The 13,573-nt window shown below is 35.6% G+C and overlaps 3 protein-coding genes and 1 long non-coding RNA gene across 4 annotated transcripts; 1 reads left to right on the forward strand and 3 right to left on the reverse strand.

The window, feature by feature from the left end:
- Window positions 1–825: 825 nt before the first annotated feature.
- Window positions 826–2,185, reverse strand: LOC135150183 (disease resistance protein RPP2B-like). The gene is made up of 2 exons (XM_064086329.1): window positions 1,529–2,185; window positions 826–1,416 (listed from the first exon to the last, which is right to left on the reverse strand). Exons 1-2 carry the CDS (start codon window positions 1,975–1,977, stop codon window positions 942–944), a joined length of 924 nt encoding a protein of 307 aa, XP_063942399.1. The 5' UTR covers window positions 1,978–2,185; the 3' UTR covers window positions 826–941.
- Window positions 2,186–6,012: 3,827 nt separating this feature from the next.
- Window positions 6,013–7,513, forward strand: LOC108208556 (transcription factor FER-LIKE IRON DEFICIENCY-INDUCED TRANSCRIPTION FACTOR). Its single transcript, XM_017379084.2, has 4 exons — window positions 6,013–6,536; window positions 6,623–6,820; window positions 6,916–7,089; window positions 7,176–7,513. The coding sequence occupies exons 1-4, from the start codon at window positions 6,048–6,050 to the stop codon at window positions 7,272–7,274; spliced, it is 960 nt and encodes a 319-aa protein (XP_017234573.1). The 5' UTR covers window positions 6,013–6,047; the 3' UTR covers window positions 7,275–7,513.
- A 1,129-nt stretch (window positions 7,514–8,642) lies between these two features.
- On the reverse strand, window positions 8,643–10,002 carry LOC108207500 (probable aquaporin TIP1-1). The gene is made up of 2 exons (XM_064086874.1): window positions 9,880–10,002; window positions 8,643–9,014 (listed from the first exon to the last, which is right to left on the reverse strand). Exons 1-2 carry the CDS (start codon window positions 10,000–10,002, stop codon window positions 8,643–8,645), a joined length of 495 nt encoding a protein of 164 aa, XP_063942944.1.
- Window positions 10,003–10,405: 403 nt separating this feature from the next.
- LOC108208013 (uncharacterized) lies at window positions 10,406–12,875 on the reverse strand. The gene is made up of 2 exons (XR_001804257.2): window positions 12,542–12,875; window positions 10,406–12,452 (listed from the first exon to the last, which is right to left on the reverse strand). It is a non-coding gene; the product is annotated as an uncharacterized LOC108208013 (long non-coding RNA).
- Between the last annotated feature and the right edge of the window lie 698 nt (window positions 12,876–13,573).

Genomic DNA, 13,573 nt, shown 5'->3' on the forward strand with positions numbered 1-13,573 from the left:
CCTTGTCTTTGCAGGTGGGAAAAACTTTTGGTAGGCAACTCAGTTTAGTTGTAGATCTTGAATGGAAGACAATTGCGGAAAGCCCCATATTTTTTCCTCTGCATCGGTGATGACTGATGAGAAGAAGACATGTAAGAGTGTACTTCGATGATTGTTTCATCAGCCGTAGTCCCTATTGTTCTGGAAATCGTTTTTTCTTTACTGTAGAGCAAAAGCCTAGCAAAGCCAAGTACTGTATCGACAAAACTTCTGAAGTTCAGAAGCTGCTCCAGTTTCAGCATAAAAACTCCACTGCCCCTCTCACATTTACTTGCCATTTATTTGACAAGCAAACATAATTCCTTTCAATGTAGAGAATGCAGTATATGATTTTGGTTCACTCTTGAAGAATATCATTCTGATCCCAATTCTTACAGGAATAAAATCAAAGATTTGCTCAGATGATGGTAATTTCACCAAGTAAGAATGAGATGTAGGCACATAACAGAGTCACAAGTATAAATTTCGTAAGAAAAAACTAGCACATGTCATATTGATACATTTATTAGGAAAAATACAATCAGAATAATAAACAACGCAACTAATTAATAAAAGTGACTAATCAGGGATTCAGAAAGCCAAATCGGATAATACTGGATATTATTTGGTATTTATTTATGAGATTTTTATATTACATTTTAAAATTTACTTGAAGATTTTAAAAAGTGCTTGATTATGAGCTTAATCGGATATATCTGCTTCAACAACGTATTAACATGTCACTGGCCTATTTTTGCACAAGCTTGAGTTAAACAGCAGGAGCAAAGCAAATTCCAAGTTTTCCAAGTTGAAAATGTCATAAATTCAAAAATTAACCTCGATTTACAGATAAAATACCACAACCACGATCTCGTCAAAGTGAAGATCATGCAATTTTCATACACAAACACAATGTTTTAACATTACCGATATCTACCAAGCATTGCATTTGACATCGTAACTTGAACGTGGTTCGCAAATCTTTGTGAATAGTAGTGATACATCAGTGATCCGACAAGCTTTCGTTTAACTTCGGCATCATAAAAGCCCTCGACCTCTTCTTCTCCGCACAGGTCCTTCCCATTCACAATCACCATAGGAAACCTTACCTTGTCATTTCCAACCAGATCTTTTAGCTCCCTCAAATACCTTGGCTCAATTGAACAGTTTCTCTCCTCATATACAACATTTCCGCTTCTCAAAATCTTTTTTAATGCACCTACGGCATCAGTAACACTAGTAGTCGTGTACAGAATAATCTTATCTTCAGATGAGGACGATGAAGAACTGCCTTGTAAAACCGGAACTCGTGGAGTTGGGAGGCGACATTCTGGGAACTTAGCGGCCAATCTTTCTCTGAACAATTTGACAGTGTTTTGGATGAATGTGCTTTGTAATCTGATAGTAGTAACAATCACCACTTGTGTAAGAAATTAGTAATAAGAGCAGAACATTTTAATATAGTATAGAACAGAGGATCAGTTGCAGAAAATGGAAGAGAAAAATTTACCCCTCTACATGCTCGCCAAATATATTACAAACTTCTACCAGAGCTTCTCTCCACTTCTCAACCTTGTCGTTGTGCCTTGCCTTATGCTTTTCCAGCGCGAGTCCGTAATTACCCAACTGGTGCCTAATATCACGTATTTCGACCTCATAAAAAATGGGAAGTATAAAATACCTAGAGTTTCTGTTGCGTTCAAGGACGAGTACAAGTTCATCAAGACACCATGTAGAGGCGGCATAATTTTTGGAGAATATAATTATGGCGCTCATAGAGTTTCTGATCCCCTCCTTAATTGTCAAACTTACTTCATCTCCAACACGTATATCAGTTTTGTCCATGAAGGCTACAAACCCTTCGGCTCTTAAAGCCTCGTAGAGAAAACATGTGAACTTGTTGCGAGTTTCCCCTCTAAAGCTCAAGAAGACATGACAAAATGAAGCTTCGTTAGCCATGGAGATTTAGCTCATTTACAGTTATATTATTAGGAGGGGTTGAAGATTTGGCTTTCACTTTATAGCTGAACTCTGTCATAAGATGCTCAACACAAATCGCCAAATTAGTACAAAATCTTCGCCACCACATTTAAGGAGTACTTTGGTTGATAGAAAAAATATAAACGAGGGCCTGCACAAATGTCCAAAACTAGACATATACCGAACAACAGAGTCGTAGGTAAGCACAAAGCATACACTATGGATATCTTGTTCTTCTCACCAAAAGTTTTTTAAAACGAATAGATATGTTTATTTTCTTTCTCCCATTTGCTGCAGACTGCAGTTATCAAACGTGTATGTTCAAAACGCCATAGCAGTGCTAAATTGCCAACTTTTTTTGTTACTGATAAATTTATGCAAAAGCTTGGGTAATAGAGGGCCAGTACCACCTGATTTTTCTATTGATTCATCTATGCCCTGTTTAGGAACTTAAATTTCATTTGAACTTCTTGATACGATCAAATGACAATTTTGGATACACACAAGAAAGTTGGATTTGAATTTAAATCGAGGACATTCAAAAACTAGTATAAAGCTTTTAATTTAAAATGACACCTCAAATCATACCAATTGAAATCCAAAATTTAAAGTGAAATACATGTTTTAAGACGCAATCCTAATGAAACTTAGTAAGTTGTTTCACGGAAGTGACTAAAGTCTAAAACATCCTCATCATTCTTGTTTGTTCTCTTGTTTGATTTGGCTCTAGACTTTTTTTTTCTTTTGGTGAAATCACACTTACCTAGCTAATACATCTTCTGTGTGAAATCGTACCTCAAGTTTTCTTTTGAGTTTAAAGCTTTAAAGCTGAGTTATGTTAAAATAACATCAGACTCTTGTTGGGGGACAGAGTAGCAATAAATCAAAAATGTCATCTGGCTTGACCAATTCAGTACCTCAATGGCTGAACGTCCTCGGCAAAACTCAGGCTTCGAGTGGAAGTCTGTTGATTCTTTAACAAAGGAGGAGTATAATGATATTTGCCTGAGAGGGATATCAACAGTTTATTACAGAATTATATTAAACACACTCACACACGTATTATATTTTTGAAAATGCATGGTAGGACGGCAACAGTTAGGATGGGACTAGATTTTTCAATATCCAAATCCAAATTCTTTGACAAGATCCTGACAAAGACCTGAAAAAATTCAAAAACTGGGACCTGAATCCGATCCAAAAGATTTCGGATTGGATCAGATTTTACCCGAAACTCGAAAATTTGGACTCGAAATTCAAAGGCAAGTATGGGAAGATTTCTGTTGAGCCGGGGGCTTCATGTTTGATCATTCATATCTGCATCTTATAAAGTACTCTTATGTTATCATTTTAGAGCATCTCCAACCATCTAAAGCCCTTGGCTAAAAAGTGAGGTGGCATACTTAAAATAAAAAAATTTAGCCAACAGCTCCAAAAACCCAACTCCAACCATGCTCAGCTGTTGTCTATAAATTTAGCCAACCTCCTATGGATGGCTAAATTTGTCGAACCTCTACAGGTCTGTAAGAAAATCTGTAGGAAGATTGTACATCATTTATTACCATATTGAACTGATATATTCTATTTTAACAATTTAAAATATTAATAACATACTATTTTTAAATTATAGCCAACCGATATAGCCAATACCATTGAAACAAAATGTCTTACAGGTTCAGCAAATTTTACATAATGTCTTACAGGTCCAATTTAGCCAACGATTATAGACAACGCCGTTGGAGATGCTCTTACAACGTCTTGTTTTCACTAAATCAATCACAAAGAGCTAGACTACTAAGATATAATCACATAAGTCATAATTCTGGATAAAAAAATTAAAATTACAATCCATGGTTCTTGTACTATCTAGGGGCTGTATTCGATTGAGATTTTAATGGATGTTTTTAATCTATGGATTTTAAAGGATTGTACTTGATTTTGATTTTGTGCGGATTCTTTGTAAAATGTAGCAGAGTTGATATAAAAATTTTCAGGATTTAAACATAATGCTTCAAAATCTGATGGATTTTGGTGGGATTTTAAAAAACTTAAAATACAATGAAGAATCCCACAAAATCCATCATTTTATGAAGTCCAAAAAAATCCATCAGCATTTGAATACTATTAGATTATAATGGATTTTAAACAATCCCAATTGAATACTATCGGATTCTAAAGCATAATTTAAAATTGTAATTAAATACCACCACATTTTGTAGCATAATTTAAAATATCAGTTGAATGCCACGAGATTTTAATGGATTTCAAGCAATCTCAATTGAATAACCTCGGATTTCATGAATGAAAAAAATCACTTGCAAAAAGGGGGGAAAATTGTCATCAAACTCATCACAATTTAAAAATAGTTAAATTTAAACTGTCTGGAAGGGTCTAAAATAGAGAATCTTTAACTTCTCTCCGGCTCATAGGCTCACCCGCCTCATCTCGGAATTGGCCAGCCAAGCAAGTAAGAACTCCATAATATACGATAGAGAGTAAACTTTAAAGTTGTGGCCAAAATTTACACCGATTTTCAAAAAGTTAGCTAGAGTTCCAAATTCTCATAAAGATGGCCAATTTTTGACTCCACTTTTTAAAAGTGCGGCTCCCGTTAAATATCACTAACAGAGTAACGGACATGAGGGTAAAAATGAGTTTCAAATTCTCAGAAAAGTGGCCAAACTTTGGTCCGCTTTTCAAAAATGTGGCCCCCGTTAGGCTCCCGTTAGTGACATTTAATGGGAGCCACACTTTTAAAAAGCGGAGCCAAAACTTGGCCATCTTTTTGGAAATTTGAAACTCTGGCCAACTTTTTAAAAATCGGTGTAAACTTTGGCCACAACTCTGAAGTTTACTCTATACAATATCGTCTCCAATTTAGCCTTGAGTCCTTGCGACTTTCTTTTAGGCACCTCTCAAAAGACCTTGTGTTATTAAAATTGTTCTGGTTGCTTATATTCTCGAATCTTGCTTCTGCTTCTTCTTCCTCTTACAATCGACATGGGACTAACTCCTAACACTAATCACGTGCATCAATGTGGTTGCATAGCCTGAGTTACATTCGAGACAAGTAGTGCTAATTATGGACTAGTATGCTGATTAGGAGAATAGGGAACGTGTTAGCGTTATCCTGCGGGTGTCATTCACACGCAGTCTTTTGGCTCACATAGTCACATTTGATATAGTAAAAAAAACTGAGCAGGAAGCTGTTTGGAATATCGAAAAACAAATCATTGACGTTAATATTAAAAAACAGTTGGTGGAGCTAGGTTGGTTCTGTCCTAATCTTAATGAAGATGACCAACTTAGTACCAATCTAACTGGAATCGGAATCACTGATTGACTTTGCTGAGCATTGAGAATTCAGAAGTAAAACCATAGAAAACTAATCAACTGTTATAATATTGGATTCTGGTATCATAGATCAATTTTACAGTCTCTATAACTCACAAGTCACAAGTCAACGAGTCCGAGAACTAGATGCACATCATGCTCCAGTGCCAACAACATCTCGAGCTCGAACTTGTTTAACGAGTCCAGAAAAATCTCAGGGTCAATTTCCAACAAAATCTCGAGCTCGAACTTGTTTAACAGAGTCCAGAAAAAATCTCGGAGCCAATTTGTTTGAACTAACAGGTCCAGAAATGAAGTAAAATTTTCATATACTTAAAAGGAGGATAGGTATTGCATTTGTTTAAGCACCATATAGATAAGTCTAATTCATTCTCCATCTAAGCAATATATGCGGATATCTGCAAATCAATCAGTGATGCAACAGGATATCCTCTCACTTAATTTACAGGACTAAAGTAACAAGGCTGCTATGTAAGTTAATATGATGAGACCGACATCTTGTTTATTTAATCGACAAATTTGTTTTTATGAAACATAATGTTAACCCTCTTACATTGTTTATGGGATGCCCAGAAAGAAGGTTCCTTTCACACCTAAAATAATCATTTGAAACTACATTCACCAGATGCATATATTATAAGTAGCAGTAGTGGTAATAGTGGCCAGGCAGATCATTCGCCATTCGACATACACGAATGGAGAAAACAGGCTCATCTGGAAATCCAATGGGGAATGTTCAAGAGGCCTATTGCTTAGCTGATTTAGTAGATGATGCAAATTTAGCGCGTTTCATTTCATTAAGTAGAGGCGAAACTGCTCAGCCAGATGGTCATTTTTGTCACAATTTCCTTGATTGTGATACCATTAATGGCTGTTTAGTTCATAATCAGTTCGAACCTTTTATTGGACTTCCATATGATCATTTCGATAACCCTCCTATAACACCATTTTCTGATCCACATTCTCTTTTCAATAATTTGCCCAACAGTTACAATGAACTGAAAGAAGCGCAAGAAGATGCATGTGAATATTCTTCTGGGACAATGACAACTACAACCACGTCTGCGCCCAAGAGGAGCAAAAAGGGAGACCGGACAAGAACATTAGTTCAAGAACAGAGGAGAAGAAGCCGAATGAAGGACAAGCTATATGCGTTACGTGCTTTAGTTCCCAATATAACCAAGGTAAGTGCTTAAGTCTTGCATCAGAAAATTGATACTATTATTAGTCCAAATCATCTGAAACTTAATGTGTAAAATGATACATGCAGATGGATAAAGCCTCTATAGTTGGGGATGCTGCACTATATGTTCAAGATTTGCAAAAGCAGGCTAAGAAGTTAAAGGCTGAAGTTGCGAGCCTGGAGTCATCACTGACAAGAATGGAGAGGCAACAAGGAGGCATACATGACAATGAAAACAAGATTCAAATTGCAGACTTCTATCAAACAGTAAAAATGATATTACAGGTTATTTCTGATTATTACTGTGTATCTCTTTAAGCTATTAAAGCCGCATAAAAATGGGGCACATTTCTAAAACTCTACTCTGAATCGAAATGCAGATACGTGTGTGTCAAGTGGAAGAGAATGGATATTATGTAAGAGTAGTGTCCAACAAAGGTCATGGAGTCGCAGCCTCGCTTTACAAAGCTCTTGATCCTTTATCCACCTTCATTCTTCACTCTTCCAACTTGGCTACTCAAAATGATACTTTTCTTTCCACATTCAATCTGAACGTAAGGCCCCTCTATTAAAACATTTTATACAGCACAATTTACCATACATGCTCTTACTTGAAAAACTGTGTATGTTGAAAAACCAGGTTAGAGAAGTCGAATCTGACACGAATGCACCAAATATGAAGCTATGGGTAGCTGCAGCATTTCTTAACCAAGGATTTGATTTGAAACAACCTCTGTAGGTCTAGCTCTGGACTCGACATTACAAGTATGCAGGTGTCCTGTGCACTGTCGACCATTTGGCCAAGCTTATTAATTTGGCCATCAAACTCGTCATGCCATACACCATCGGACTAATTTAGCACAATCTGTGTATGCCATAGCATATTTGGTTGACTGCTCTACTTTTAAATGTTGCCTACGGCTTGTGTAGTACACCTCATTTGCCAGTTTTATTATATCTGCTTGTAGTAATATGTTGTCAAAAAATTCTGATTTAAGATAAAGTAGCCAGCCCCTTTCAATAACATTCACCAACTCGACCAATATTTCTCATAAATATTGGCTCTTTGCCTCTTTCCCAAGAAAAAAAAAGATTTCAGCTTTCATGAATTGCCAACTAGAAGAAGAGGCAGAAGAAGCTGTGATATCCGTCGTTAGCATTGTTCCTATGGTAAGATGAAAAACAATCAGTATCACCGCTAATGACAAGCACAGTTTGCGAGAGTCCCCTACAACAAGAGAAGGGTGTGACATCCCTGGTCCTTCACTAAAATAAACAGTTCAGTACCAATATCTTTCAACACTCGCGAACATACTGTAAAAATGAATTCAACAGCCAAGCAGAACAATTTTCTATATTTGCATAGAAACACAGTGGTTTTGATCCCATTTTTTATGGCAGGAGTTATCGAACATTCTAAATTCTAAACCAAGGAGAAAAAAAATTGTTATGTCCAATGATGGTGCTACCACTGAACTCCGCATGTAGCATTCTTCTTCCAGTAAATATTTCCGGACACATCTATCCCAGAAACAGGGACGGATCTAAGTTTTAAATTTATGGGGCGAGAAAAATGGGCAGGAGAGAGTTGGAGAACACATACCTCAACTATGGGAAAATGTAGTCGTTCCGTAAATTTCAACAAATTAAATATAAATGTTCTATAATATTTACTGGGTACAAGTACTCTCAGTCTTTCTACACTTATTGTGGTTCCGTCCTTGCCCCAAAGTCTCAAAATTTTGTTACATATGTAAATAATGTGATGTTCCACAAGTATGTGTGGTCATATTCATATCGAGATCAAAGTATATTCGCAAGTTTTACAATGTTCATTTTGGTAAACAGCACTACAGCAGCATTATTTATATGCTCCTATTCTGTTCAAGTATTTTTAGCAAGTTGATTAATTAAGCGGTGAAAAATTTATTAATTGAAAGACAATAATGCTTAGGGAAAAGTTGATAGCTGCAAATTGAACAAATAAATGACACAGGATAGAGCTCAACATTGATCAGGCGAAAACATAAGCAGGAAATCGAAATGAAAACGGACTAAATAAATACAAACGAGAACGAGATTAATCAACACAAATAAAAACAACTATCTAGTAATCAGTGGTGGGCAATGGCTCGTGACTGCCACCGATGAAGATAAGCTCGTAGATGATTCCAGCCAGCTGGCCGCCACCAACGAGAGGTCCGGCCCAGTAGACCCAGTGGTTAGTCCAGTCCCAGCTGACCAGAGCAGGCCCAAATGAGACGGCAGGGTTCATGGATGCCCCGGTGAAGGCACCGCCGGCTAGAATGTTGGCTCCCACGATGAAACCGATGGCAATGGGTGCGATGATTCCGAGGTCTCCCTTCTTTGGGTCGACGGCGACAGCGTAGACGGTGTAAACCAGTCCGAATGTCATCACGATCTCGAACACGAAGGCACTCCACACTGACACGCCCGACAATGCAAAGGCTGATGTTGGCTGCAAAACATTTTCTCACAAGTGTTAAAAAATTCTCAACATTTTTTACCTCTTATTACAAGTCATAGATAGCTAAAGGCTAACATTTCCCTAATTATATTAGCATAAAATAATAAAATCGGGAATTTGAACTAATCCGGATCTTTACGATTTATCCGAAATTTTTTTCAATAAAAGATTTTTCAATCAGATCAAAGACTCTTTAAATAATTTTAAATAAATTATGAATTTTTAGAACGATGTTATATAAAAGTATGGTGCTAAGTGAAGTCACAATATGTAAAATTTTGAATCCTTAAAAGTAGAAAGCATAGTTTCTGCTCATAACAAATATACAATTATTAATTTGGCACTTCAGATATATTAACCGGTTATTAATATTTTCACAGTTAAGTATGTTAGGGGTTATACCACATAGTTGCGGGAAGAGCATAAAACTAAAATATAAGCAACAAGAACAACTTTAATAGTATGAGACTTTTTGGGAGGAGCCCAAAAAGAAATCCTATGGGTGTTGCGCGGCTCAACAAAATACATATCTGCTTGCATGGACATGTTTCCCAGGTAAAGCAAAATATATGTTATTATGCAAAACATCTCTCCTTATACTATATATTATTATATATGTTCTGCATGTTAAGCAAAAATGTTAAATAGATACCAGAAACTAAATTAATTAAGACATTGAATTGATCAATTTAATCTAACGGCCCTCAGAGAGTCACCATACACGATTAAAATACACTCTTAGCTCCCATATAATCCCTTCGTTTTTAGTTTGATTTCTTCCATTAATCGATGAGATTATTTTAAAATCCGACTTTCACTGGGTTTTTCTCCATCCCTCAGATATTGATTTACATACCATACTACAAGAAAATGGGTATAACCTACCATCAAATTGGAAAAAAAATGTATCCATAACTGTAAGAAATGTTGGAATCCAACCAGTTGTGCTGGTGGTAATTGGTTGAATCAGAAATGTCATCGATGGAAAATGAGACACCCATAGTCAATCCAGGACACATTTGCTGACAAGGACTGCTACCAGTCTTAGACCCACAAGCATACGTGTCAGTCTATGTGTTAAGGGTCTCATACACATCAGTTGCCACATCACTTGCCAATTCACGTGCTTCATCATTATAAAAGTATTATGTGAGACGTCATTTTCTATCATATACTATTTACTACCCATTTCATATCCTGCCAAGTTATTGGTAGGAAATAATAGTCTTAAAAATGTTTGAGTATGGTGGGAAATGTCCAAGTTGGTAGAAATTATCATAATTTTTTTGAATTTTTTATATCCTCTATTCATAAAAAACCACAATATTATTTCAAACATTACAAAATCCAAAACACGCTTTCATTCACATCCTATAATAAAATAAATCAATCAATCATGCCATTTACCGTCTAAAATAAACATTACAATATAACTAATCCAACATCACCGCCTTATAACACCATTACATGAATGTTTGTCCATCAGCTCCTCCAACATGTTCGTACCAGAACACCTACCACCATTTTGGAACATACTATTAAATTGTCTGAACATACAAAAGGTTATATATTAAGTCAATTTAGATAACCATAAGTCCTACCAAATAAAACACAACTAAAAGTTAGCCAAACGTATACCATAAAAAAGTTAGATATTCTCCCGATCAAGGCATTAACTTAGTTATCAGAACTACTTCAAGGCTTCCTCATCATAGTGCTCGTCTTGGCCACTAGCATCACAATCGTCTTCTCCATCTTTCTCATCAGATGCTGCTTCACCGAAAGCTGCTCCATTTATACCAGAACCTTCAATTTCAATGGCTTCTGCATCACTGTCCACATCACTCTCATCAGTGTAGCCTATTTCTGTAGTGGTATCACTGCCATGATCATCCTCAACATCCTACAAATTAGCATGTGCAAAAGTGGACTTGTAGTAATATACATATATTGTAGGCGAAAAGTAGGTTAAAAGCATAAATTAGAGAATGTACTATTTAATTACAACAACAGTACTGGAGTTAACAACTTAAAGTTTAAACTAGATACTTTGTTTTGTTGAGATCAGGTCATTGCATTGCAGCTTAACAATTCTACCAATTGACATGATCAACATTTATATTATTACTAACTTTTTTTAAATAGGTTGCTTGCTGTATGTGTACTAATACCCTTGGATACTAATACCATTGGAAACAAGGTTTCATGCTTTTCTCAAAAAACAAAGGGGCAGCTTTGAAAACAAACAATAATATTCATAATTTTTTAAAATTACAACCATGTTATAGTTTTAAATTATAAGTTCAGATATAATATTTTTAAACTAATTAAGGGGGGAGAAAAGTAACAATTGTCTATTTAACTAATGAATATTGAAATTCCTAAAAAAACGTATTATTATTATTTACCTAAATAATTATTACAAAAATATTTATTATAAACCGGTAGGAAATGGGTAGTGCTCGGTAGGAATTAAAACAGGCCAAACATATCTACTTATATATATAATAAGGCAACTAAGGGCAAAAAGTATCAAGAAAATAGCTGTGAAATGTCTGATATACCCTTATTCATCATATAATTACAAGAATACCAGCCAAAAAATTCATTTAATTCACTAAAATTATCTAATGTTATTGAATGCTCTAATTACACATAAAATAATGACATTAATTACGCTCATCATCTTACATTAAAATTTCATTTATAAAAGTATCACTAACAAATTTGTGGCTACAAAAAATTAGAAGTCATTAATCAAGCAATTAATTCATGTAAATTTTAATCAACTAACACAAAAAATATTCACGTGTTTTGATTTTTGACTTTTTATTTAAATTTCGCAATCATAATCGCTTGAGTGAATCCCATAAATTTCATTTATCTACACACTTTCATGTTGATTCGATCTTAAACATTGCTAATTCTACACACTTTCAGGTTGATTCAGTCTTAAACATTAAAAATTACACGTTGAGTCCAAATAATCTTAAGTATTATCAAAATATTCGAATCCTCCGTACACTTTAAGTATAGAGTAAATTTCAAGGGTGTGGCTGAAGTTTATACCGATTTGCAAGTTTGTTGCTAAACTTTAAAAACTACAAAAGTGTGGCTGGAGTTCACCTCCGCCTTTTAAAACTTTGGCTGCCGTTAAGTCCGTTAGATTTTAGCTGTTAACTCATTCAGAAATTAAAAAAATAAAGGGGTAGATATGTAAAAATAAAATTGTTTGTGGAAAAGGGGGGAAGAAACAGGGGGCTAGGGTTCACAATCACCGGGTTCACAATAACCTTCTCCGCCACCAGATAGGCAGAGTAACATCCCACACCGAATTGCCTAATCATGCTCACATCAGCCCCAGCCTGCAATGCGCCATAAGCTCCTTCGTCCCCGATCTCGCAATCGTCCCCAAATTATTCATCAAAACTAAAACCAATCAAACCACAATCAAATCAATAAACATCATGTTGTTGTCGTCGTTAATGTACACAGGAACAATTGTTAAGCATACAGACCTCCTTTAGTCATTCCAACGCCGCTATCGATAATCAAGAGCATTTTGTTAATCACTGCACAGAGGAAGTCCCAACCATCAGTGCTCGAGTCTCCAGGACAAGGAGAATCCGTGAGATACATGAGAGGATGAAGTGGTAGAGGAGAGTGTGGTGTGGATAGAGAGAAAAAAAGAGAGGGAGAGAGGAGAAGGAGAGAGGGAGAAGTTAGAACGGAGGACAATGGCAGAGTGGGTGAGAAAATAATGGAGAAAAAGAGAGAATTTCAAAAAATCCAAAAATACCCTCAACTCCGTTAGCTCCGTTAGAGGACATTTGACGGCAGCCAAAGTTTTAAAAGGCGGAGGCGAACTCCAGCCACGCTTTTGTAATTTTTAAAATTCGGCCACAAATATGCAAATCGGTGTAAAGTTCAGCCACATTTTTGAAATTTACTCTTAAGTATATTATGACACATATAAAACTGCTTATAATAAAATGAAAATAGGAGCGTGAGATAGTGGCAGTGATACATTGTTCTCTAATCACAATCAAACTATCGAAAATTATATATGCATTACAAGAATTCTTGTAATATCTTGAAACTTAATCGTGATTTGACAACATGAGCTAATATGTCCAAATATGTTTATGATCCGTAATAAATTTTTAAAATATGATGATTAATATTATTATTGCTAAATAGTAAATATTATATTTTCACTCGCTTAAACAAAGGAATCAAACTCACATATTTTATAGAAAAACAGATAAATAATACGCATGTTCTAAATAAGATAATTACACAAAATAAGGATATAAAATACATTATAGATTAGCGGCCCGTGCCTTGCACGGGTTTTTATGCTAGTTTTTGACATAAAAGACATTTTCATAGTATATATTTCCTACCACAATTGGCAGGAAATTTTTTGGCGCCTAAATAGTTATAAAAAATATTTATTATAAATTGGTAGGAATTGAGTACTACTTGGAAGTAGGGGCGTAAACAAGCCAAACTATTCGTGAGCTACTCGAGTTCGGATCGAAAAATAT

This window comes from Daucus carota, chromosome 2 (assembly GCF_001625215.2).
Source record: "Daucus carota subsp. sativus chromosome 2, DH1 v3.0, whole genome shotgun sequence".
NCBI lineage: Eukaryota > Viridiplantae > Streptophyta > Magnoliopsida > Apiales > Apiaceae > Daucus > Daucus carota.